The 27,390-nt window shown below is 40.2% G+C and overlaps 3 protein-coding genes across 3 annotated transcripts in view; 2 read left to right on the top strand and 1 right to left on the bottom strand.

Annotated features, from left to right (window-relative positions):
* Window positions 1–3,048: 3,048 nt before the first annotated feature.
* On the bottom strand, window positions 3,049–16,620 carry LOC310996986 (vascular endothelial zinc finger 1-like). Its single transcript, XM_083986550.1, has 5 exons — window positions 16,507–16,620; window positions 8,940–9,691; window positions 5,824–5,893; window positions 5,540–5,702; window positions 3,049–5,372 (listed from the first exon to the last, which is right to left on the bottom strand). Exons 1-5 carry the CDS (start codon window positions 16,537–16,539, stop codon window positions 5,035–5,037), a joined length of 1,356 nt encoding a protein of 451 aa, XP_083842676.1. The 5' UTR covers window positions 16,540–16,620; the 3' UTR covers window positions 3,049–5,034.
* Window positions 16,621–19,598: 2,978 nt separating this feature from the next.
* Window positions 19,599–20,696, top strand: LOC310996648 (gap junction delta-2 protein-like; the record flags this gene model as incomplete). Its single annotated transcript, XM_083986084.1, has 1 exon — window positions 19,599–20,696. The coding sequence occupies one exon, from the start codon at window positions 19,599–19,601 to the stop codon at window positions 20,694–20,696; it is 1,098 nt and encodes a 365-aa protein (XP_083842210.1).
* A 1,440-nt stretch (window positions 20,697–22,136) lies between these two features.
* LOC310997596 (unconventional myosin-XVIIIa-like) overlaps window positions 22,137–27,390 on the top strand; it is a 60,794-nt gene continuing 55,540 nt past the window's right edge. Inside the window, exons 1-2 of the mRNA XM_083987352.1 lie at window positions 22,137–22,155; window positions 24,879–25,922. Of these exons, the coding sequence (XP_083843478.1) occupies window positions 24,963–25,922 (960 nt within the window). The 5' untranslated portion in view covers window positions 22,137–22,155; window positions 24,879–24,962. The remainder of the gene's footprint in view (window positions 22,156–24,878; window positions 25,923–27,390) is intronic.

The raw sequence follows: 27,390 nt of genomic DNA, 5'->3' as shown, positions 1-27,390 counted from the left end.
AGGTAAATTATTCTAATTCCTCAATTCAGCCGATCAACTCTTTAAAATGCCTACAACTGGATACTATTCTCTAAACAGTTCAAACAGGATAAATTGAGTAAGATTCAAATTCACCAAGTGAGTTAGCTGGCTGCTATCATACAAAATGTATAATAGCTACTGTAGGAAAATGTAGATTCATTTGCTGACACTGGGGACCAGTTGGCTTATCCCTTACAGGAGGATCACAACGGTAGATAAAACTTAAATAGGCTCCAATGGCAGAGAGCAGTTAAATATGCATAGACACTGCCATCTGCTGGGCAAGTGTGTATTGCAAAAACAGACAGATTAAGGCCCACCACAACTCAAGAGTCTCTGAAACTCTTTATAAAGGTTGATTTGAGTTGGAAAATCATCTTAAACCGTCGAATCAGTCAATCTAATCTAATCTAATCAATCTAAATTAGATACATAAAATTATGTTTTTCTGATAACACCTGCTCCAACTGTGCTTTACTGTTTGAATGCAACATAGTAAACATGCAGACACGTTATGAGCCTCAGTGGGTCGACATAACAGTGGTCAAGATGCGTGATCTAAGAGACTCTGAATGCGCTATGATTGTTTGTGCCAGATGTGGCAGGCCCACCATCTCTGCCCTCAGGGGGATTTTCATGTGCAAGCTTGTTCCCAATTGACAAAGAATAGTTTGATTAGAGGAAGTTCAGTGGCTGAAAACAAATTGTCAGTGGGTGAGATCAGAAGAAGGATGAGTGAACTTATTCAAGCAAACAGCCGACATGAGCACAACGCAAGAGCTGGTTTGAGTGTGTGGCCTTGGAGGCTGTTAGTTTTTTAGGCCTGAATTATTATCCCAGCCAGGCAGGCCTCACAGACAAACATCTATAAATTGAGTCTGACTTCACTAGGTCTTTCCCTCTTTAGGAACTGCACTGTTTGTCTTTCTAGATGTAAAGAATTAAAGGATGTGCTCTGTTTTCAGCCCTATTTCTCACTCACAATATAGTCAATGCTGGAAATATTAAGATACTCATATAAAAGTACAAGTAGATTAATAGACATGTTATGTACATCATCCATTTGGCAGAGAAATGTGCCATGTGATGTATTTTTTTACTAATACTGAATGAATCAATGAGTAAGTAGGTTTAGGTCGTCCCATTCTTTGGATCAGGGACCTTCTTAAACGTCACAAGATAAATCTGAAGGAGAAAAGAGGAAAAAAGTTTTTGTTATTTTACAAAAAATGTTATCTAATCTTTTTTTCCCCCCAAAGACTTCACAGAAGATGATGGTTGAGAACCACTCAACCATTTGGGTGAAGGGCCATGCACATGGCCGAGCCCCAAGGCCACGCTGTCTCTGGCTCCATTTCTTCTTCTTCTTCTCCTCCCGATCATAGCAAAACACAACACTTTGGCCATTTAGTACAGTGACATTATCACAGTCTGTTCTGTTCTTTTTTAAAACAAAAAAACAAAAACAATCTTGAAACAATTCGAAAAATCTTTAACTGAAATGTTCTGCTATTGATTACAGCAAATACTTTTCTTCAAATTCTTTTAATTATAAGAAAACAGAAAAGGTCAAGCCAATCAATGTGGTTTTCCACATTTCAATCACTGTTCAATGACCTTGACCTGAGTGAGTCTATTCCAGCTGCCCTTCAAGTCGAATTCAGGGGAAAAGGCAGAAGTGCTTCCTTCTTTTAGCTTGTGAGGATTTCTAAAATATTTACTCTAGAAACACCAAAAATATATCAACGTGTTCAGGAAGGCCTCTGGACGCTCACGATCTGTTTCATGTTCTGATAGAAGCAACCGTTTTGTCACAATAAACCCAAATGTGAGACTATTGCAGAGGCAGAAACTCACCCCCTTTCTCTGTGTTTTTGCCTGCCTCTGACTATCGTTGGGGTAACCCCCTTAAATTGCCGTGGCAACCTCTGAGCTTCAGGCCTGAGCCACAGCTGAGACCAATTCATTAATTAGTGACTCCTCTAATATCTCTGCAGTAAATCAACTTCTGACCCCTTTTCCCCACACATTTATATTAAGTCTCTGTGTTACACAACTAGACCAGCGCACTGACATACATGAAATAACAGTTAGGGTTATATCCAAGTTGTAAGCCTGAGTTTGAGAGGTACATTTCAACTGATTCTCACTCAGTAAAGACTAAGCAGGTAAAATCACAAAGGCAACATTTTGTGGCTAGGCTGTCACACGGGTGTTTTAAATGAGATTATAAGGAACTTCTAGTATGTTTGCGGTGCTTATCATTTTCTTTACTGTCAAAGTTCAACACATACACACACACTCACACAAATGCACACAGACAGCTCCTTCATGTCGGTGTTCAGGGACATATGTGTCTGTCCAATGAGCTCTGTCTGTGTTTACTCAACTCTCAGGGAAAATTTGAAAAACCCTGAACTGGTTTAAAAACACATTGTCGCTGCAATTCAATTGCAATTTGATATCTGAATTTGGAAAAAATAAATTATGTCAATGCTTAAATCCATGAATCACATAAGAAAATACTATAAATTCTCAGCCTGGATTACAACATAAAAATATTAAAAACAAGTTTCTGTAAAAGGCTTGTCTTCATATTGCTGTAAAATGAATGGAAACTAGTTGCATGGCAGGCAACTGAAACTAAAAGCCAGCTGTGTGTTGTTGAAAAACATTTGCCAATATGCAAAGTTAGCACAATATGCAAACATTACACAAAATCTTATATAGATGAATATACAAGCTATAAATTTAAAATGGTACAGTTTCCGTAAGTCAGCTGCTTATGTTTTTATATTATAAACAGCTAGTTTGATTTTAAGAAAATATAAATATTAGGCTTTAAACATTGTTCAGACTCAAATGCCGGTATAGTTAATAAGTAAAGCAATACACTCCTAAGTATTTGTAATGGTGATACCCTAATCATTACCAAACAGTACTTAATACATAAACACATTTGATAGTTTTCTTTTATTTAGACAACCCAAATAAAAGGCACATAACATTGCGCATGTTTATGTAATAATTTGACAAACATACATTTAAAAAAAATGTAGGAATGTTTGACCTTTCTGCTAATCAGAAAGCCTAGCCTCTCATATATACAAAATTACCATTGTTAATGTTCTAATACAAAAGATTTATAAAAAAGGTTATCTTATCTTTCACATCTATTGTAACTACCATATTCTTGGAACTAAAATAGTTTTGTACAAAGATATACATTCAACTGCTTTCACAAGGGTCCTGGAATTTCCAATCATTTTTTTTCCTTAAAAATAAGAGATGTTCAATTCCACAAGAAATGTTCAGTTCATCACATTATTATTGTATCAAATTTGGCAAACAGGCTATCATAGTGTATCTACGTAAATGCATAAGAACAAAAAAAAAAAAGCTACACTAATATTTTGTTTAAAACAAAAACTTGGGAAAAATGACAAACATGCATATTGCATTTTTCAGTATAAACTGAACCAACTCAAAGAGCTGCAACTCTGTTGAAATAACATGGCATTCATTAAAAAATAGTTGATGTTCAACAGCTAGTGTTTGGGGGTCATGCAACATCAATCTTGTCCCATTATTTTAATGGACACAAACTTGCATTTTTAATCAAACTCATCCAGATCTCAGCCACATAACTCGCAGTCCGAGACTGAACTAGACTTTAAAAGTAAAAAGGTACAGCATGTACTCCATTGTACAGGAAATGATAATTTAAATGGACGGCAATGCTTAAAATCAATCATTCTTGGACATATTGTCCCTCATGGAGCCTGGTCAAGTCTTTAAACACCACAATGCCGAATGATTTAAAAGAAACCAAGTTCATGAGTAATGGGCTTTTGTGTGCTTTACCTGAGTGAATGGTCCTTTGTATCATCTTGGGGCAATCACAGATAAATGATTAAAAAAAATCTTACAGAGGAGTCAGACAAAACAAATTAATCACCATTATGATGACAGTAACAGCCTGAAAAAGCTTCACTACAAGGCCAGGCCTCTCCATTTTCAGCCACTAGATGGCCCTCAAGTGTAGGCTGACTAACCAAAACACTTAAGACTTCAATTTGATCTTTGATAATACTGCTGCTCACCTGTATGTAGGATATGCTTTCAGTGCAAGACTGATTCTATTCTGACTTCACGGAAAAAACAAAAAAAATAACAATACAAACAATAAAAAAAACCTTTGTGTTTCCATTCAAATAGAAAACAAAGTACAAATATTTCATAACCAAGAGGACAGTTTTCGAGATATCCACTTGAATGACAGAAGCAAAAATTAAACTGCTGACGTGAAAATACATTACTATGCCAACTGTACAAGTTAGTCACTGTACCTCAAGAGCATACCTACTATCTGAGAAAAAAGAAAAAGCTATGCACTGTGAAAAAATATTCTTCCATGCAAGTGGAAGCTGCTGTCCCTTTTACTAAACTCATTTCCTATAACATTAAATAGTGATTAGCAGGCTATATTAAAAAAAAAACAACATACAAAGAAACACCCAGAAGCTTTGGGAGAGAACTTGTAAAACATCAAAAACAGCAATTTATAGTTATTGCTTCAGTCCATGTCTCATCTCCCTTTTACAAAAGCACAGGTGTGTTTTCCTACAGAGACCTCAAGGGTGTTTGAGGCATCCTCTCCTCTCATTTGTCTTGATACAAATCACAGTTTCATCATTCTAACTGACTACACTAAGTCTTACAGTTTGTCCTGATTTCAAGATAAATCCTACTTGATTTCTACTTAAGTGTCCTGCATCTCATGCCACTCACTTAACATTAGTTGGGACGAGGCTGTGACTTGGGGAGCTCCTACCGGCCCGCACAGCTCATGTAAATATTCACTTCAAGGTCTGCCGAAGTAAACAGTGTTCATGGGGTGAGATAGAGCTGGGCTCGAGGTGCAAATTATGAGGACAGGAGTCTCTTGTTTCACTTCATTTTCCCTTTCTTTCTGGCCAGTTCAATGCTCTCCCTCTCTTGCTCTCTTTTTTTTTACCAGGGTGGAGAAGAAGGCAAGACTTGGGACAGAAAAGGCATGCTATCGACTGGCCTCATGGCGATGTTGAGTGGACCGGCTATATTCATAGGCATGGGGGTCGTTATTGCGACGGGGTGGGCGATGTTCATCGACCCCGAGCCGGGGATGTTCACAGAGGCGATGTTGACGGGCCCGGTGATGGTGACCGGGTGCTGGAGGCTGATTGGAGATGTGATGTTGACTGTGTTGGTGCTAATGTTCATTTGTGCAGCGATGGTGACAGGGTTGTTGTTGTTGGAGTTTCCCCGGTTCATCGCCGAGGTGATGGGGGCAGAGACGGTCACAGGTGTAGCTGAGGCAGAATTGCAAACTTCATTACTCTCCGTGTCAAACACAAGATATAATACTGAACTGTAACTTTACGGTAACTAAACCGCTATCCACTAGTAGTAAAAAGATAGCTATAAAAGATAGCATCTTGTAATGGGGACGTGTGCATTGCTGACAAGTGTGACGTACCTTTGTTACAGTTGTTAAAGTTGGTCTGTCCGTGAGTCTTCAAGTGGCTGGTGATGTAGGCTGCACTGAGCATCTTCCCACAGATGCTACAGGTCACCTTGCCTTCATGCCTGATCATGTGTGAACGGAGTCTGTCTTTGGTGGCGAAAGCAGAGGTACAGGCCTGCAGCGGCACAGCAGACGGGGGTCAACGGTCAGCGTAGAAAAACAACAGCGATAATAATAATAACAACAACAATAATGATGATGGTAATAATGTGGAAGCTGAAGCTAATGACTCTTACCGTTACTTGACATTTAAACGGTCTTTCTGAAGAGTGCACATGCTTCACATGGCAGCTCAAGTGGTCCGGCCTGGATTAAAAGGAGGAAAAAAGAAAGGTAAGAAAATACATTCACACGTTTAACCATTGAACAGTGATGCAGTGGGCTCTATGTGTTGTTGATGAGTCACATAACATAACAGAGCATTCATTTTACAGTGCTTTCCCTTCTGGAGAAACTCACTAGGAAAGGCTCATTTACCGACAATGAGCACCACATGTCAGTGCACAGGCAGGCACACATGAAAAGTTGTGTTGTAGACCCTCTCTGTGATTTTCAAGTGCTCTTTTGCTTTGATAATTAGGAGACGAGCACTGAAAACAAAAATCCCTAAAATTTCAGTCAATGGCCGTTAATTCTCCATGATCAATGGTGCGTGCATTAGTTTGACCTAGTTTCAAAAAACGCACCACACTGAAATGATTTTTTTTCCCCCCACATTGTCCACTTGTTTTCTATTAGTAAACTGACAGCTTGGCGTTATACTGCTTAACTAACCCTGAAACTAACCATAGCAGTTTGACTAAAATCCCTAAGTGAAACTGAACAGCATCTTTCTTTCAGCATTAGGGGGAGATTACCATTGGCTATAATGTTCATTTAACTTCAGTAACTCCCATGGGTCAGTCCAATTATTGCGCTGCTGGAATCCCAAAACAAGCATATACAAAACATTTTGTAGTGTATTTTAGTGGTTGAGGTTAAATCAACAACAAACAAACATGGCTGACAACACATTCCAGTGTTTATCTGCTGTATAATTCCCACTGCATATCAGAAATCGCAGGAAAAAAAACAACTATTTGCCTCTTGACCTTTACAGTGAAACTCCAGCATTCACAAATTCTTCTTGGCACTGATCGTCCTCTGTCAGCTTGTTAACTCTACTGAAGCTGTGAGCTGAATCATGTTAGAAGTGCCATAATGGAATGAGTAAGAGCTACAACACTGGCAGCTGCTCCCAAACCGGAAAGTTTCATGCTGCTGGATTTTTTTTCTTCTTTTTTTCGAAATACAAATGAGAAGAGTCAAGTGGAATCTTCTCAGTGGTGCCATGAACCGGAATCGAGGCTTTTTTTTTGTCCCCCTGACGAGGAGAGCAGACTCCAGACAGTGCCTGCCTACAGATCTGGCTGAGTGGCAGTGACTCAGTGCCCTGTTATTCAGTCCCCATTCTCACTTTCCAGTATGCTGATGAATCCCTGCCCCACGTCACTGTGTTGGAGGCATGCCTGAAACTGCCATACACAGCACAGTGCTAGTGTTACAGCTTGGCCGGGGTGCGCTGCTGATGTTTTCGTCAAAGTTGCACTGCAACACAGACAGGGCTCTTCTGCCATTATCGTTATTCTCTGCTCACGTGATGCTGATTTACATAAACAACAAGATCGTTTGGCTCCGTTTTTTAAAAATAAGGAAGCGCTTCTTGTGTTGATACATTTAAATATGAAGCCGCTATGAAGCCTTTTTAAACAAAACATTTATTCATTAGATAGTAAATGTGTTGACCTGAACATTACCGCATGGTTCACTGCATTCCCAGGGGAAAGAGTCTGTGACATGCTGGCGGGAACCACAAAGTGACAAGTGACGCCTCCCCCTCCCTCCATACTTTACTGGTGCTCCTCCATGTGCGACTGTTTAAACATGTGGTTGAAATGGTGTGGGGGGTCAGCACAAGTCCAACTCTAAACTGCTTGGCATGACTATAAACATTAAAGCAGAGCTACTGGGAAGCTACCCAGGGAGTATGCAGGCCCATACAGTCAGTGCTCTATATGTGAAGTCACGGTATGGCCGAATAACCCAAACACTCCTGGCTTAATCATTCACATACAAGTTATGGCTTGATGCTGGCAATAGGGTCCAGTGTGCAGCCAACTTTTGGAGCAGTTGTAAATATCACTGCCACAAAAAACAAAATGAACAACTGCAAACATGAAGAGTGATAATTCTAGAGTACACAAAGTCACGGTTGTGTCTAACAAGTGTTTTTTTAATATGAAACACAGCAAAAGCTAATTTGCAGGTGCCAAGCAAATAGACCAAAATGCTATGTTTGTTAGAATTTGTTTATCATCATGCTGTTTTTTAAATTCCATGCAGACAAGTAAAGACTTCTTTCTTTGACCCTGGAATGCAACCATCAGAGGGTGAAATTACTTTCTGTCTCCACTCCCATAAGAATAAATTAGATCTCAGAAGCATACTTCCTGTTTACAGTAGCTTGGTAACTTGTTGATTGAAAGCATATGAGTAAACTGGAGCAGTTGTAAAAGAAAACAAACAAACAAAAAAACAATTTTTACATGTGCTCCCATTTTTCTCACCAATGTAATATTTGCTATTGTCGCTATGCGTTGTCCTTATTGCTGCTCACACACCTCCTCAGATACACACACATTAAATCTACCAGCCACCTCCTCGTGCAGCTGAACACAACAGACAGAGGTTCACAGACCTAGACAGCCTCAATTAAAAAAGTACATCCCAAACACACCAGCGGCTAGTGCAGCGGTGAGGACGGGACACTCGGCTGGACCTGAGGCCCACACAGTTTACGTTCTTGCCCTGTCTCGGGGAGAAAGTTCACTGACTGGATATGTCTGGTCGAAGAGGGAACAGTGCAACTTATTCCGCCACCTTAAGAGCTATATGAGGAATGTACAAAGACATTTGAAACGAGTAATGTAATCTCCCCATGAAATCTGTTGCCAGCACTTAACAGCCATCCATTCCTCGGGGTTGGCTACTCTGAATCCCTATGACAAGTCGGTCTGGTAGGTAACATAATGAAAAAGGCTGAAAATTCATTTCACAAATCGTTCCCATATTGCCGAAGCTCTTAGAGAGCTATTGAATAATTAATCTGTGGCACATTATGATGTAAAAGTTGTCATGATTATCAAACATTGTGTTCAGACTTGTTCCTATTCCAAGCATGTTCTTGTCAGCTGTGCAGCTGCACACAGACAGACTGGGAGCAATTACTGTTTCCATTGAAGAAATGCCTATTTCACATATTGTCCACAACATATTTCCTCTCAAATCATAACCCTGCAAATGTGATCCTTACCTGGAAAAGCCTTTCCCACAGACAGAACAAACGTAGGGCTTGTGGACTCCTCCGTCATGAGAGCGAACGTGGTAGGTCATTCGGTCCTTCCTCTTAAAGCGTTGCTGGCAGATGGGGCACTCGAAAGGCTTCTCGTCTGAATGGGACAGCTTGTGGCGGTTCAGGTGGTAGACGTCGCGGAACGCCTTGCCGCACATCTCGCACCCGTGGTTTTTCTTGACGGGTTTGGCGGGTTTCTTGATGACGTTTTGCTGCGGCACATTGCCCATCGCAGACGATGTCATGATGCTCGCGCCTGAGGAAACGGAGGTGGTCGCCGTGGAGAGGATGCCTGCTACCGTGGAGATGTAGGAAGGGTTGCCATTGTTCTCCCGCGGCATGGTGGAGATCATGGGTACCATGGTGGGGGCTGTTTGGGCTGTCTTCTTTGGCCGCGACACCATCTTGATACCGGTGTGGCTGGACTCATGGCGCCGTAGGTGGTAGCTGTCGCGGAAGGCCTTGTTGCAGTAGCCGCAGACGAAGGGCGTCTTGCCTTTGTGTTCCTTCTTTATCACAGGCACTGGTGGCCGGCCGCCTCCTCCGCTGGCCACATTATCTTTCAGGAGATCGGCGGCGCTGGAAGGCGGCTTCTGGTCTAGTTGGATGGGCAGGATAGGCTTCTGGTCGACTTGTTCAGCTCCTGCGTTAAGAAGCGGCAGCAGGCTGTTCTGGGCCACCTGGTGCTGGTGGTGGAGGGCTTCATTGGCCTGCTGATGACACAAACACACACACAAAACTGATAAAGTTTTGGTTTCTCACAATGATTTCCAGTCATTTTCACAAGCTACAACAGCCACATTAACACTTTGAATATAGTTATGAAACAATAGTAAATAACATTGTTTCAAGACTTTTAAAACTCTGCGTGATAACTGAAAATACAATAATGAAACAAGTGTTGACGATAGCTGTACCAGGGGTCGGCTTTGACAAGTCCATGACTACAACATGCATCAGATAGTGAACATGTTACAAAATACAAAATGCGTACTAGATCAGTCATTTGCGGCTGACACAGCATGTCCGTGGTGCTCAAGAATCCACGTTTACTCAATGAAAAATGATACCGTCATGATGATGCAGACACATCATGTGACTGTAAAGCAAGCATACCGAATTAGAGGCATAGCAGGGTCTGGTTTACCTGCCAAGAAGAGCGGGGCTGTGAGCTCAGCAGAGCTCAGTAAAGGGATATAATGTTGAAGCAACGTACTGTGAGTGAAGCACACACACACACAGACAGAAAAAACAATCACAGTGGCACAACTGCTTACTGGCCTTTTGGCCGCCTGCAAATCACTGCCCACTGCTGCCTCAACAGAGATGACATGAAATGGCTGGGTGCAATTAGCAGCAGCAGCGACAACAACCAGTTGTTAAGTTGGGTTTCACTCATTTAAGTAATCGCACCTCCAAACTGAGGAGGGCAGACACAATTTGCTTTGCTTCCCTGAGCTGTGACCTAAAACTAGGTGCATTTGTCCAGGAGGCACCACGAAAATAATCAGGCAGCTCCTGCTAAAAAAAATGATTCAGTGCGTTTTGTTTGGGCATGTTTTGCACTTGGGGAAGAAGGTTTATGATAGCCAACAGAGAAGCGCTCAATGAAGTTTGTTCCTAAAGCAGAGTTGCGGGGGAAACAAAGGAAAAAGAAAAGAACACAGTACAATGTTTCACAGAGATAAAATACTCCTGACAGCCATGCACCAAATGCTGATACGAAGTGGACACACAATATACAATCCATCGATCCATAACATTCTCTGCTCTGTTGCTACCTCTCCAGCAAAAATAATTATGGCTTTTATTGTAAGGCAGCTGCAAGCTATTTATACCATGAGGGGTTTGTCAGCTTAGGTTGGTTATGTTGTAACCAGGTAAAAAAACTAAATTTACATTTTAACAAGTGCAAAGCTACGGTCAGTCTTAAATGAAGCTCCCTTCATGGCTCGTCGTAGATACCTGTTGACAAGAACTATTCTGCTTACATCTACAGAAATAAACAAGGGGCAAACAACACCAGGGATGGATGGTATATCGCTGGTTTCTGTTTATCTCAGATTCCTCTGTTTAACTTTCAAGGGGGTAACTCTGCTGCCAGCAGTCTGCTGCAGACAGCGGTGTTTTCATGATACCTGAACACAAAAATTGTATCATGATTAACACTGATTCTTTCAGTAAATGGACGCATTCACAACAGTGTTGTCAACCACCAGCAAGAAAGGGCAAGGTGAAATACTTGACCTTTCCCTTTGAGGTTCAATCATCCATCGAAGAAGGCCAGCCAAGAAAGGACTTGTAAAGGAGGAGGCAGGGGACGGAAAAGAAAAATGAACCACACAATGTCCTCCTTATGTCATCTAGCCCATTGTGAAAGACACAAATCTGAGCAGTGATGCACTTGGGCCTCAGCAGGGGATCTTTGTATGCTCATCTTCATTGATTTGGCTCATCTATTCATGAGACAGGGACATTGTTTATCCACACACTACTCAGCTAAACTAGCCGTCATTCCCTCATACGCAATCGGACCTGGGAACTCGTGGAAAATGCCACCAAGCCCACCCATCCATTTGTCCGAGCACCTGCTCACACTTGCCACCTTCAAGGATTAGTCATCATCATGCCAATGCTTACCCGTCCACTGGCACAACAAGGGTGGGGTTTGGAGGGCGGGTGGTGGTGGAGGGGGGAGCTTTATGTTTGGGTGGGGGGGGGATACCAGCCGGGAACCCTCTTTGTGAAGCTTGTGAACAGCAGACATAGTCACTGCAGACGGCCTGGCCTCTATACAGAGGTGCAGGGCCTGTAAGCTGCTGTGCTTTCATGCAGCTCTGACCATTTTGACACAAATGTGCTCTGACAACTGGGACTGCTCCCTCATAAATAACATCAAAATGGAGGGAGTGTCCTGATGGCTCCACGGGCCACTGTAGGCTTCAACTGAGCTCATGGTTTGAGTCAGATTATGCACTGTCTTTCTTCAATCTTTTGTGTCACACTCTACAGCTGCTTGCCAAAATCGCAATTTACACAAAACAAACAAGCTATAACTGATAAAATAAAAGGTGGAAGAAAGGAGGGAGGGAGGGGGTATACTGCAGGAAAAAACTTCACAGTAAACATAATTTAGTGTTTCTGGTACATGCCAAATCTTCTCTTTTCACAAAGTCTATTACTTTTTATAGCCTGTTTTTCATTTGTTTACATACTGATGTCTTTGGCTGCTTCTCACTTAGCCAAGTTGACATAAATTCTTACTAATATCACTTCTGCAATGTTTGTAATTCTACTGGATTTTTTCCCCCAGTCTGTAAAGTTATATTAATAATGCTGCGATTCAGTGCACTGCTTGTTGATGCTGTAGGTTGCAATTAAAGGTTTTTTTTTTTAAGAGAGAGCAAAATGTTTCAGCAAGATGTTCTGATACGTTAATTCACCTGGAGTTGAATGGCATCATATAAGAGGATAAGAGTGCCGTGCTATGAACAGATACAATGTCTGACATAACACTCACAAGTTAACCTTTAGAGTGGCCCAACAATTTAAAGTGTGCCAGATGACGTAAGATACATTTGTGGTTTGCATATAAATGGTACAGACTACCTGGATATTTCTTGACATTCCGACTATGATGAAATTACTCATCTTAATGGGACTTGAGAATGACATATCCTCTTACATTACAGTGGCAGAAGCAGGACAAAATGAAAGAAAAGTACCTTTCTTCTGTACAGGAATTATGTTAAACCCAAAAGCCCAAGGCCAAAACTTGATCCCCAAACTTGAAAAGATAGGCCAAACAAATGGCTTTTTAACAGTTACCTAAAAAGTTTGCCCTTTGTCAGCATAACCACTGCAGTTACACAACACACACAGTGATGACAATATCCTGTGAGTGGTTTTTGTGACAGTGATGTAAAACACTGACCTCTAACCTTGAAGTCACCCATAATTGGAATTTGGTGTTATGAAGTAATATTCACTGACATTCAACTGGTATGGGCTTTTATTCTGAAAGGTAAAAAACGTCTTTCACACTGCACATTCAGCACGTTATTGCAGATAAAACACAGGTGAAATTGATAACAATAAAAACGACTACATTCCATTTAGGTAATCTAGGTCTAGCATCATGGTATTGTACATGCTCACTGGAGCAAGTTTTTGAATTACTGATAGTAACGTTTGTTTCGCCTGATCTTTTCATGCCATTACAAGTCAGTCAATGACTCTGCTTCAAAAAATAAGCTGCACAATGTATGAAACCAGTTTAATATTCAAGACAGGCACTGTTCACAGCCTCAATTTAAAAGACCTTGTCTGTTAAATCTACAACATGGGGGGGAGGTACGCATTACTGACTGGCAAAAGTTTGATCCAAGAAAAAGGGTTTTCTCTGGAACTTCGACTTAAAATTAAACTGAAGCAAAAGCTCTGTGAATGAATATAGTTTACATTAACAGTAAATCAAATTACTTTCTGTAATTTTAAATAGGTCAACTGTCACAATGGACATTTCATTGTAATGTGTGTTGGTAGATAAAAAAAACAGAGCTAAAACTGTCTGTGTGGATATTGTTGTTTCACATTGTTGCTAGACATGAGTGTGGGCAATTATTTGCTGCTATTTTAGCCACAGCAACCTGCATCAACGAGTTTGAAAACTTCCTGATATCAAACCATTACAGCACAGATTGTGTACATTTTAAAATCTTTTTATTTATTTATTTTTTATTCTTTTGGCCATATGTAACATGGCTTCCAAGTGCAAAGGTGCACCACAAACAGCTTTCTTTACACCACGATCATATGTGTTGAATAGCCAATGTTGTTAGTTTACAATGAGTTTGTCTTGAATATTCATCATCTTACTATATGTTGAATAGGATTTTATTTAGACATTTGAGAACCTCTTGGGTAAATTAGTCAAATGCCTCTGGAATAAGTGGATAACGTTTTTGTAATAGAAGAAAAATCTGTTTTGAAACAAAGCTAATACAGTTTCATGCACACTCTATTGCTGTGTATCACTGCTCATTCTGAGCCCCACTGATCTAAAAAACATGATTCTCAAGGGAACTTAACTGTAACCTGATACCGAATTTTAATGCACATTTACAAAGAACAGGAGGAGATACAGCTGCCCTATGGTAATATTCAAGCTAATTCACACAACAATGTGAATCACTCAAAACACTCCACAAATCATTTGAATAAGAATATGTTAATCCTCATCTTGTAATTTAGAACTTTTTGTTTAAATGTATTTTGGCAAAAAGGTAACAAAGTGGAGAGCGGGGAAATCTAAACTGCTGCAAAGTTATTGATAGTAGCAGACTGAAAAACAAATCACTCCCCAAATGATAAGTGCAAACAGATTTACATGACATTGACATAGTAACAGTGTGAGATACATAATACATGCAGAGCCTCTGGCTAGATGCCAGATACTGAACAACAAGCCACAAAGTCCATCTGTTTTTTTCATCACGAAGACCTAGCGCTTGAAGCAGAGTTAGCAATCAGACTTTGACATCAGGGCAGAAATGTTACAAATGCCCCCCAAAAACATGATGCACCCCTAAAGCATTTGATATGCAGCCTAACTTTCTCGCTGCATACCAAGGTGCATTATTCATATTCTTCATACTCCAACTCTAGCTCAACACGAAGCAGTAAGATAACACTGGGCCTTTAATATTAAGTTTTATCCGCACTAATAAAAATGATCTTAAATGAAAAACATTTTAGTTCTCCAGCATGAAACTTTCAAGCCATCTAATTTTCAGCCTCCCCTCCACCTATTTCACCACTATTCTCTCTAAAACCACTTTTACACATTGATATTAACATATTTTTTTGATCAATGATTAGAACAGAACATGTTAAGAGATACAAAGTGGACACAAGTCTACCTATTCTTCAAGTCTACTATTTGTCCTGTAAAAGCTCAAGAACAAGTGCTACAACTCTGCACTTGCATCTTTTCAAACAGATAAAGTAAAGTTATATAAAGATGCATTAAAATAATAAATTATGCAGCCATCAACTCCGTCGTAAACAGAGGATGTAGATTTGATAGTTTAAAGAAAAAACGAACAAAAAGAAAGCATTGGTTAAGAATACCTAAGTGCTGCAAAGTTCATTGAGCAAGTCCCCCTCCCATAAGATGTGTTTAAATCATAGACTGTAAAAGGTTTAAATCCCTCCGCTAAAACATACTGGACATAACTTCATTGATAATATGCAGAAGAATCCTCTTTACGAAACAAACAAAAACACACTCACATGGGACTCGAGTGGCTATATGTTTGATACAGGGGCTTCATTGAGATAAAGCAATCAAATTCGCGGTAATAACATTTAATTTGAAATAACACCTCTCCATAAAATATCTGGGTCTTGCATTTTTCACAAGGATTAACTCTTTTATACAAAGTAAGACCATGGGAATAAAATATTTCATTCATGTCATTGAACAATAGCCTTCCATCTTTGCACACACACAGAAAGAAAAAAAAAACCCGTGGCAGATATCACTCTCCACAGCAGCAGCAGCAGCAGCAGCACCCGCTTTCTGGCTGGAAAGGGCTTTTTTATAAATTGCGCAATGTCGTTGCTAATTTCAAATCTGCTTCTTTCGTCGCTAGTGTTAGCTGCTGCTGCTGATGATATGTGCATAGTTCAAATTCCTTTCGACCGCGGTCACCAGAATAAATAGCTCGTTAATAAAACAGAGCCGTGCTGTACTCTCGCTTGTTATCAAGTCGTGTAGCGTTAGTTTTTATGCGAGCTCATTACGCAAAGCCTCGCCCAAAAATAAAAGCTAAATTAGCTAGCCAGTTTGATGAAGGCAGTCCTAAACATCGTTAGCTAACTTGGCTAGTTACTGTCGAACCGGCTGAGGCGAGCGGAAAGTTCACCGCGGACTTGCGGATCGTTGTTTGTAAATCTCAGCGGCTCATTACCTAAGTGTGCACTTATTGAGCATTTAATACAATGAACCACTTTACACCAATGTTATATGCGGGTTTTAAAACACGTTGGAGTGAAAAATCTTGGCCGGCGTTACATCTCATTAACACAGCGTCCGATCAAAGCCTTCAGTCAAAGGGGGGGAAAAACAGGTCTGTCTCGATTGTAACGGTGCAGTGGCGTCTCCAGCTTTAACGTTACTTCCAAGGATCTCGCATGTTTTTGCTGGCTTCGACTTGGCCAACAAACTTAAAATATTGCAACCGCTGTCGAGATATCTTATATCTTTGCTCTAAATATCCGTGCGATAACACAAACAAGCCACGTTTTTCCAAACACTCGTTCAGAAGAATTGATTTTTTGTTCTAGCGTCATTCCCAAGCCTCACAGCTGGAAGCCTGGATTCATATACCATTGTTTTGCTTGGTTACTTGATCTTGGCATTCCTCGTTTAAAAACTGGTTTTAGCGCGAACATGACCGGTGGTTACGTTTTTAAAGGTTGTTTAACGAGCTACCCCAGTTTCCCTCCCAAAGAGTCAACTTACTTGAAAAAGAAACGTACTCCAGCTCGGCTCCATTTCCACACTTACTAATTCTGTAGGAAACCTGGTAGAAGCCTACAACAAAGCAACCAAACATGGCAGCTGAAACAACTTCCGGTAACCTCAAGGGTTGAACCACTTTCCATACTATTTAGGGGGGAGGGTTAAATTTAGTTTGCTAAAGAGAAAAGGTGCAACCGCAAATGCAGCCCATGGAACAAAGACAAGTAAATAGCAACTGTTAAGTTCCTTTTTTGTTTAAAATATATTTAAAATCCATTTTCTGAATCGTTGCTTTCCTTCCACAGAGCTGGTTTAGTGTAGTTTGATTTCTGAACACCCCCTTGAATGGTTTTTCGCTGATTCTGCGAGGGGCATTTGTTATAGTCGCCCACTGTCGCATGTGGAGGGGCTATGATTGTGTTTCAGTTACACTCCGTTTCTTTTTAACAAGGAAACGACGGAATTGAAAAGGGACTCATTCGGCATTACACACATTTCATCTTTTTATTTATTTATGTTTTACAACGAGACGTGTTTTACCTCAAACGGAGCAAGAAATAATCCGCGTGCTCTGCACTTTATTTTCATTCATGGGTTGGGAATGAATGAAAACGTCAGAGCCCATACATTGAACAGCGAATAGGCTTCAGCAGACCAGAATAACACACATTCAAGCTAATCCAGTGCGATGATAACATTATATAAACTAAAATCCTCTGCCCGTACAGGCCTATTTCCTGCAGATTTTCATATGTGTGCATTTAGCCCAGTAAATCTCCTGAGGTGATGAATGAGCCTCACCCCCTTGTTTGTCAGATGACAAAAGTATCCAATAGACGAATGGGTTACTTCCGATGTTGTTTGCTATATTTATTAAATCATTGCAACACTGCATTTTTGAAATATTTAGATGATTTTAACAGGCGGGATAGAAAAACACATTTCTGCTCAGCTTTAAAGTACCTAGGAAACAGGAAATGATACTTTTTCCCTGTGTCTCATCAATATACAACACATCCTCTCAGCATTCTTTCTACTCGTGGGTTTATTCATGATTCATCTCAGGACCAAATGCAGTTTTAACTCTAAGGCTATGTATTTCGTCATCAAATTGTGTAACTAATGATTATCTAACACATAGGGGTGTCAAACCTGGAATAATGCAACTGACATGAACACTGGAAAATGCAAACAGCTGCCTCGTGATATCCTGCTGTTTGACATCTGTCCCAGAGGTGATTCATACTTAAGCCTGCAGTCATTTGTTTAAAAAAATAAGTAAGATTTGAAAAATATCAATAAAATAACCTCTGTCTCTGTAGGAGCAGGATAATACGAGTTTCCAAATAGGCTACAAGCAGACAATATTAGGAATACAAGACGCTGGTCTGTGGTCAAATGACAACTTTAACCTTGTAGACAGCCGAGAAAACAGTACAAAAGTACAGAGCCTCTGGAGTTACAAGAACAGTAAGTAATGCCAGATGACCTTCATAAGCACCATGGGTGAGCTAGAAGCTCAGATAACCAAGACACATACTATTTCTTGTCATTGCAACATTTTTTCATTCAAACTCCGAGAGAAATGTAGGTAGGTCTATAAAAGGTATCAATCCCTCGATGCCTTTCCTGTTAACAGTTAGTTTCCAGGCAACAACATCTTGATGTTTAAAGCTAATCACCAACCAAAGCAACAGGGCTCATATTGCTTAGCAGCACCAGACACTGTATAGCACTGGACGAAGTAGCATATCAAACAATACTTTTTTCCCCCATTATTCATCATCACCACTGTCTTGGTAGGCAGATCATTGTTATTCCACTAACAATACTGAATCATTTGACACCACAGCATCAAAATATATCACTGTGCCACAATTCTCACAATTCAATTAATATCTTCAGCCATCACATGTATGCTCCCTTTTTCTTTATTAGTTAATTCCTTCTTTTCTGTTTCATTTTTAAGGAAAAATGGACTCAGAAAAAAGGATGGTTAAAGTTGTCTGGGGGCAAAAAAGTAAATATTAAAATGTAAATTTTGAGAGAGGAGAGTTGATTTACAGGGCTGTGGAGATTCTTCACATTACATTGTGAGGATCAGTAAAGTGACACCATGTAAACCAATGTATTAAAATCTTCTGTGAAACCGAGACTTGTGTTTCAGCTCTAAAATTAAACTGGACACAGATCCATGCATGAGTATTGTTGCACACTCTTTCCAGTAGCTTCTTTGAACTCTCTGCTTGTTTGTGAATGGCTGTTCAGTGAAGGTGCCCCCATTGTACATTTCAATCTTTGTCCCACTGTACATTGAAGCCTTTATTCACATACAGTGCAATGAATGTTTCAGTTAGAGTTAGGGAATATGTGTGGTCAGCCCATTCGGCCCTCATCCAGCTCAAAAGATACAATAACATCCAGCAACGGGCTCCACTTGAAAATACAGTTATGCAGATTGCTTCCTCTGATATTTTTCCAGTTTTGGATAAGGACAACTCAGATTCTCCAAAGGTAAGCTCAGCCAGAACATGGAAATTGATTATGTTTTTGGCTTCTTTACGTTTTTCTCTGAGTGATTTCAAAATAAATATAAAACATTGACTTGGGGGTTAGATTATAGTTAGAATCAGAATTAATACTATTTACTAATGCAAATATGTTTCATTGAATGTAACCTCTGTTCCATTATACCTTTTATAGAATAGTACATACAATACGCAATTGGATATTATAAGTGCAGTTGATCATTTAAATAAATTAAATTACCCTAAAATGTGTACCAGATCTGACACAATCCGATCCGAACAAGAGGCAATGACACACTAAGAAAACTATTTTATTCTGTTCACTTACAAAGGCATAGGTCAGTATTCAAATCTAGATCTTATCTGAAAGTTACACATGTGCAAATACATCTGGTTTCATGCACCTGCTTTCTGGGTGAGACTTCTGGGTCATAAGGCATTTTTCTTCTTAGGAGGGCAGGGCTCATTTAGGCAACCTCATTTCATTAAAAGGAAGTTATTGATACAATTTATTTTATACCTGGTCACTGTAAACAATGTTTCTGTTGTTGTGTTTCCTCAGAAATGGGAGACTGGTCCATTCTTGGCCGCTTCCTAACAGAGGTTCAAAACCATTCCACGGTGATTGGTAAGATATGGCTGACAATGCTGCTCATCTTCCGTATCTTGCTTGTGGCCCTGGTGGGGGATGCTGTCTACAGTGATGAGCAGTCCAAGTTTACCTGCAACACCCTACAGCCTGGATGCAACAATGTGTGCTATGACACCTTCGCCCCTGTCTCACATTTGCGCTTCTGGGTCTTTCAGATTGTTCTCGTATCCACACCTTCTATTTTCTACATCGTCTATGTCTTGCAAAAAATTACCAAGAATGAAAAGGTAGAGGTCAAGAAGATTGAAGTGATACCCCGGTCCTCACCTGCACTTGAAAGGGACACACATATAGAGGGGGAAAAGGAGTTGAGCAGTTCTTATAGTACGACTTATAACAATGAGAACTGGAGCTCACAGGAAGGTGAGTGTGAGGAGAAGAGCCAGCTGGAAGAGGAAATGAGAGAGGTGGAAAAGGATCCAACCGAGCTCTCCAGCCAAGTGCTACTTATATACATCATACATGTTATGCTGCGCTCCATTATGGAGTTAATCTTCCTCATTGGACAGTATTACCTCTTTGGATTTGAAGTCCCACACCTTTTCCGTTGTGAAACCTACCCATGTCCAAACCGAACAGACTGTTTCGTGTCCCGAGCAACAGAGAAGACCATCTTCCTCAACTTCATGTTCAGTGTCAGTCTAGGTTGCTTCATCTTGAACATTGTGGAGCTGCATTATCTGGGCTGGATTTATATTTTCAGAGTACTGTTGTCTGCGTGCTGCACATGCTGTATCTCTAACAGAGACCGTTTGCAGGTGGAATTATATTCTGACAACAACCCACTGTTGCTTGAGCTCAAACATTCTTTACGCGGGAGGGTTGTCCTGCAGACCACGTCAACCTGTGAAAAGAGCGGCAGTGTCCCAAGCCAGGCCCCGGCCATCTCTTTTGAGACAGACTCTACACTGGAGTGCACATCGAAGCGAAATCCAGAAGAAAAGGAACGCACCAAAACCCGGCTGCACAATATGGCAAGATTTGGAAGAAGCAAAAAGTCATGGCTTTAAAACTAAACTTTTTTTTTGTTGTTCAATTTTGACTGCACTTGTGTTACTCAAAACTGACTTGAACTGAAATCTTTTCAAGAATTTAAAACTTTGAATTACCTATGGTTCTGTAAACAGTCATACAATTTCAGGGAGAAACCATCAGATATTCTGAGTATTTGTTTCTTGCCCCAGAAGATTTCAAATGAGTAAGTGTGCATGCCTAGCATTAATAGGGAGGGATTTTTGAGTGATTTGGATATGATTTGTTCAACATTCTTGGTTTATCAGATGGAAGCACCAATGTACAAATGTAGTGCAGCATTTTATGAAAGTAAAATATAGAAAGTAACTAAATATAGAGTCAAACCAATGTACAGAGTTTGTGGTGATTCATTCATACTCATTTACTCACTCCTACACTTACACCACCATTACTGAACAAACATATAAACAGGCAAAAGATGAATTTAGATAGCTTCATACTTAATTTGACTATTCAGAATCATTGTTGACTATGATTTGGTTGAGAAGTTGATGTCTGATTCCCGTTGTTTTGTCCTTTATTTTGCCACAAAAAGCTAAACTCAAAGTCACCATAGATTCACATTTGTGCAGCATCTGTGCCATAAAATAGCCTAATGAAAGGTTTGATTGTTTTTTTTTTTTCATACATTCTTGTTCTCCTGCGTGACAGTTACATCCTAAAATTTTTAGCTTTAAAGATGCCTGTTTGCATATTTGGAAAACAGGCCTGCAGTGCAAAAGTAAAAACTTAGAAGGCACAAACTGGGGGCAAATGTAATCACACAAATAAAAAGAATGAAAATGCCTAACACTAGGTCTAATATCTAAAAAGCAAAACTAGGCTGGCTGGGAGTCATTTACCTGTAACTGCGCCGTGTGCTGTAAAACAACAGAGTAAAAACACCAGGAGGGGTCACTGCTGTCCAGTTTACACTGGTGCAGCATTCAATTACTGTTGGAATTACCACAATTGTTTAGGCTTTTTAAACATCGTCGACTAAATAGCTGGTAAATTGTATTTGTCTACAACAAGTGACATTTATTAAATAAGTATTGTATTTTACTGTTTGGTATCAGTTAGATATCTTAGGAATTCATTTGGCTTTAACAGTTTAAAGTCTGGTTAAAGGCTCTATAGTAGAAATATAACATGTGCCTACATGTAAACGTTTTTTGAAACAATTTCACGTTTTATTTTTCTTTCTAAGGACTACGTATCAAGTTATCTCTTTTATTCCAATAAAAAAAAAACAACGAGGAGAAAAATCCCCGAGCTCATCCGCATGCCTATAGATCATTATTTGGTCCATGAGGCTTATCGGAAGTCCGAGCTTACAGTAAGCATTTGAATGCACCACAAGTACATTTCCTCGCACCTACTGTCAATTCTAAGGAGGAAAATGCTGACAACTTCTAGTATGACAACAACGCTGTCACTTGCAGGCTGGCACAGGTAAGTCACTGTCCTATTATTCCACTGTATTTAGTCGCTGTTGTTTTTCATGAATGACATTTCTTCATTCTCTCCTGAAACTGTTCTCCGAGGCCACCGGTGCCCGAGAATGAGGGCAAAGCAGCTTAAAGGGAGAGTATTACGGCCAAGCTGTGGACTAGTCGCGGCGACAACCTAGCTGTGCCATGTGTAAAGTCATTTCAGTTACAGTAAGCTAACAAACAAATATGATTTCTCGTTTCCTGTTTTAAAAAAAGTTACCTTAGTAGACACAAAGTAAATGACTGTCAATGGCCTTTGGCTATTTCATTGCCCCTCTGACCTCAGGACATGTGATTAAGAGTGGATTAAGTGCGAATTTACTGTTCATGGGTTCACAAAAACAAAGAAGGGTTGCTGCTTATGCATGTGCAGGGCTTTCAGATTCAGACGGAGAAGCTTGTCCACAAATGTTGAGATGCTGTGCATCACTTTAACGCTGGTGCTGAGCATTTGACAGCAAGACAGGCGAGGTTAAAGCTCCTTCAATATGCAGGGCAACTTCAAATGTTCCGGGGGGAAAGACTTGTCTGTATATAGGACTTAATGAGGACACCAATTCAAGAGCATTCATGTCTGTTCTTGTCATGCAGCAATAGGAGATGTCAGCTCCAAGCTGACTCACAGTTGACAAAGTATAGGTTATACTGGTTTCAATTGATTGTTTGTTGATACAGGAAAGGTATAGCTTAAAATGAAAAGAAATCACGACATGGTGTTTTCCAATACATTATTTGATAAAAACGACTTAATGTTCTCCAACCATAAGATAGGATTCATGTTTTGTTCATGTATATTTCAACAATAATGCATTTACCCCCCCTGTCTTGTGGGGTTGGGTACAATACATGACCAGAGCTTGATATTTAAAAACTAACATAAACATATCTGCATAAAAACAACAATTCCACTTCAATCTCATATTTAATTGTATTACGTTTTCTTTCACCATTCCTCAATTATTTAGAATGAAGCAGCTCAGATCTGTGATCAGCTGTTTTGGAGCTCAATGCAAGAAATATTCTGAATAGCTACTGAATGAGTCAACATTAATGAATATTGACCAAAACTACCTGAAATGTGAACCGGGAAGCAGAAGATCTGAACTATTGATTACTGATTGTAACACACTGAAATAACAGCTAGAACAAACTTACCCTTGCACGTGATCTTTACTTGTTCCAAATATTGATTTGATGGAGAAAGAGTTGAGGTGGGACTCTCCTGTAAATATTGTCAGCCACAGCTTTTATAAAGCCCTATAGTACTGTGAAGCTAAATGGAGGGCAATCACACGCCGACCACTATTGTTCTGTAAAATAGACTTAACAGTGTAAAAAGTATTCTACAGGACAATAATGTATTAATGATTGTAATTGTTGCCTCAGACATCATATGGCTGATAAAAACAAAGCGTGAAGTAATAACTTGCGTGAAGCGTGAAGTAATAACTTGTCTACTAAAGATATTAGTTCAAGTAAGTTTATGAATTATTAATTCAGGTACAAACTGTTAAATTATGTGTACAAATGAATAATTCAAGGACATTGATTCTCAAATCATTATCTCCACAGATTAATTCAAAAATCAGGATTTATATAAATGAAAATTGAACTAATGAGGAGAATCTCAGTGAAGAATTGGAGGGGGGTCATGTTTGATGAATTGCTCCATGAGACAGTGGTGATATTAAGGCTGCAGGGGACCCTGCTGCATGAATATCATACACCTGAAAGAACAATGAGATGGAGAAGCAGGTGGAGAAGGCCTGTCAAACCACAGGAAGATATCAACTAAGCCTGTAATATGAGGAGAACCACTCAACTCAAAACCATTGAACATCTGTATTTGAATATGCACATCTACAAAAGTCAGTATCAATATCCCTCTGACTCCAAAATCCTCAACCTCAAAACCTCAAACTTCAAACACAAACAGCTTGTTTCTGGAGGAAGAGATCAAGAAGGAGTAGGTGGATAACGAGGAGAATCAGTAGATTGAGTAAGTGATGCTGAGCTGAACCAGCACCTGAGGCCCACATGTGAGCTGTGGATGCACCAATTAGCCTTAGCTGCCTGCCATGCTGATGAAGAAGAACAGTGGAAGAAGTTTGTGAGGCGATATTTGTAAAAGACACTTACATTTATCTGAAGGTTGCTCAACAGACAGAGATTTCTCAACCAACAGACTCACTCGAACTCAGTCCAACTGTAGCAATAAAGCCGGAGTTAGGAATTCAGGAGATTTTAAAGTTAACAGCAAAACAGGTAGACTAAACTCTCCCCTCAGTGCCCCTTCCCGGATGCTCTCACCTAAATGTCACTATTTGTCTCTTCTCTGCAGTCCCAATCAATCCTATTCAAAACTTCACACCACTTAGAAATGACAGGAGGAGAGCCCGCCCCCTCTCCTTCCCTTGGTAATCCTAGCGCTATCTGTTAGCATATGCCAAATTCACCATCTCTCATTCCCACTGGCCTGTTTCTGGCTGTCTTTCCTCTGTTGTTGATTGTTTTCACTTACAGAGCAACGACTTTGTTGGAAGACAACAGAATTGAATAACTGTATGTGAGAAAAAAAGTTTTGGAGTAGAATCAACTACTCCACCAATTAAATTTGATTTTTGTATTATCCTCTCAGCAAATATTTTGTTAATTTTCCATTCTTTCTTCTCTTCTTTTCAGATGATATCGCTGGTCCTCCTGTTCATACTCAGTGGTGCTTTTATGAAATGAAACTGTCCGATTCAAACTGGTAAAAGTTCAACCATGTTTCATCTGATTAAGAAAGATAAAGAAAAAGAGAAGGACTTGGGAAAGAAGGAAAAGAAAGACAAGAAGGATAAGAAAGAACGTATGTCCCAGGCAGAGTTAAAGAGTCTAGAAGAGATGAGCATCCGTAGAGGCTTTTTCAACCTCAATCGAGGGAGCTCTAAGAGGGAGTCTAAGAGCAAATTGGAGATCTCTGGTCCTATCCCTATAAAGGTGGCCACCAACGCGGAGCTCAACCTAACTGAGCGCATTCCCACCCCACAGCAGGATGTGGAGCAAATAAGTACAAGTACATCTGGTGAAGATTGGAAGGGAAATGAACTGGCACATAATCGGAGCTCTGTAAAGGAGAGAGCGGCTAAGTTTGGGGAACTGGCCAAGTTGAATCCTGCAGTGGTTCAGAGGCAGGCGTCTTTTACCCAGAGGAGCAAAGAGGACGGTGCTTTTGATGCTGCAAATCTTTCTGGACAGAACTGGAGTAGGTCTTCCTTGAGGTCCCTCACCAATTCAGAAGGGACCGATATTGTTCATATTCCTGAGTTGGTGGAGAAGACCTACCCTGGTGCAGACCTTGAGCTACCTGCGCTTGTTGCTCCACCGATACCTGATCCAAGGGAACTCGAGCTACAGCGGCGTAACACTGGGGACTTTGGCTTCTCCTTGCGTAGGAGCACCATGCTGGACAGGCACGCCGATGGAGGGGTGAGGCGACATGTGGTGCACTTTGCTGAACCAGGTGCTGGGACTAAGGACAGGGCTCTGGGCCTGGTGCCAGGAGACAGGCTGGTGGAAATAAATGGGATCAATGTGGAAAACAAGAGCAGGGATGAAATCGTGGAGATGATCCGTCAGTCTGGAGATTCGGTTCGACTAAAGGTGCAGCCGATTTTGGAGCTGAGTGAGTTGAACCGCAGCTGGCTGAGGACTGCCCAAGGCCTGCACAAAGATATCTTTGATGTAAGTATTACTGTTGAATCATACTGTGCCCATTTATTGAACAGGTACCAAGTTGAAGACATGAAGACATGAAGTCCATACACCTACTGATTCTACTTCTTCAATCCCATCACATATGTTTTTCATCTATGAGTGCCTATTACTCAAAATGCTGCTTTGTGGTTCCCTATGATGTTTGAGTCTCATAAGACAGATGTTTCTAGATCTAAAGTTTTTACAACTTTTATCACCTGAAATGGTAGTATATGCTGACATTTTGGTATATTTTGGTACCATATTGGTAATTTCTTTTGTCTAATGTGTGGTTTTCACTTGCATATCATGGATTAAAAATGCCTAAATAATTAGTGGAACTGTATTGACACTGGTAAAGTGCTTTTGTGTGTTTGTATGTATGGGGGAGTGCATGTGTGTGTTTTGAAAGAGAGAATGGGTTCTGGAGTATATATAATCCCCCCTCTCTCCCCCCAGTCCTTTGACACTAAACAATGGGATGCTGAAGGAAACAACGGTCCCAACGCCACCACAGCCCATGGCCATATGGCCGTGCTCATTCAGTTCTTTTCGCTTGGATAATCATGGGCAACAAGTAGAGGAGCATCAAGTTAAACTCTTTATTAGCCAGCAAAGCAAACACCTTTATTTTTAAGTGTTTTATTTTGTGGTTGGAGAGTTTAGAGTGAGGGTGAAATAAAAAGGGCAGTGCTGTTATTTGAAGCATATCAGTAATGTTTTCACAGCGCCTTATGTGAATGTCGGCAGTGAACATGAAGGTTTTATTCTGCAACTATAAAATTGGAACATAATAGAAAAAATCCCCAGTTTGTTATTTACATTTTTAGAGAAACTTTAAAAAATGATCTCAAATTTGTGTCATTTCAGTTTAACAAGTGTTAGATATCGTTGAACCATGGAAATTAAGAAAATTAAAAAATATGGCTCAGTAGTACATTTGCCAATCTAAGGGAAATTATGGCTAGTATTCATTTGGATACATATTTATTCAGAAAATAATAGACTAAGTGTGATATGTAGTTTTTTTTGGTAATGAAGGAGATTGTATCCACTTTTTCAGAGCACTTTTGGGTTGAGACTAGGGTCAGATTTAGCTTATGAAAGTTCAGCCATGTTGTGGCACCACAATTGGTTTGTTGTTGTTGTAGTACATTAATAAGATGCACTGTACAAGGCTGATGTTGAGAAACCTGAGGCGCGACTTCAGTGACAGCAGAGAGACTAACTGGTACTGGTGTGTCAGTATCATATTGCGAGCCTCACTTGTTTTGACAACCGTCTGTCTGTTGTGAGACAATATGGTTCTCAGAAACTCACTCGTCCACTTTTGATGAGACTGACCACTTATGGACAAGTGACAATTAAGCAGGCATGCATCTTTTTACATGTGCAGTGTGGGAACAAGCCATCGGGAATCAAAACATTAAGTTGAAGGAACAGAATTGTATTTTAG

Source organism: Trachurus trachurus (genome assembly GCF_905171665.1).
Source record: "Trachurus trachurus genome assembly, chromosome: 14".
In the NCBI taxonomy this organism is placed as follows: Eukaryota; Metazoa; Chordata; class Actinopteri; order Carangiformes; family Carangidae; genus Trachurus; species Trachurus trachurus.
Note: the sequence above shows the minus strand (reverse complement) of the source record. Positions and strands in the feature narration are given on the sequence as shown.

Coding starts and splice junctions, on each gene's coding strand:
- LOC310996986 (XM_083986550.1), bottom strand. CDS start 16,539: ATGGAGCCGAGCTGGAGTACGTTTCTTTTTCAA. Junction 9,692..16,506: donor GGAGTACGTTTCTTTTTCAA/GTAAGTTGACTC, acceptor TTGTGTCATCAG/CAGGCCAATGAAGCCCTCCA. Junction 5,894..8,939: donor TGTGGGAAAGGCTTTTCCAG/GTAAGGATCACA, acceptor CTTTTAATCCAG/GCCGGACCACTTGAGCTGCC.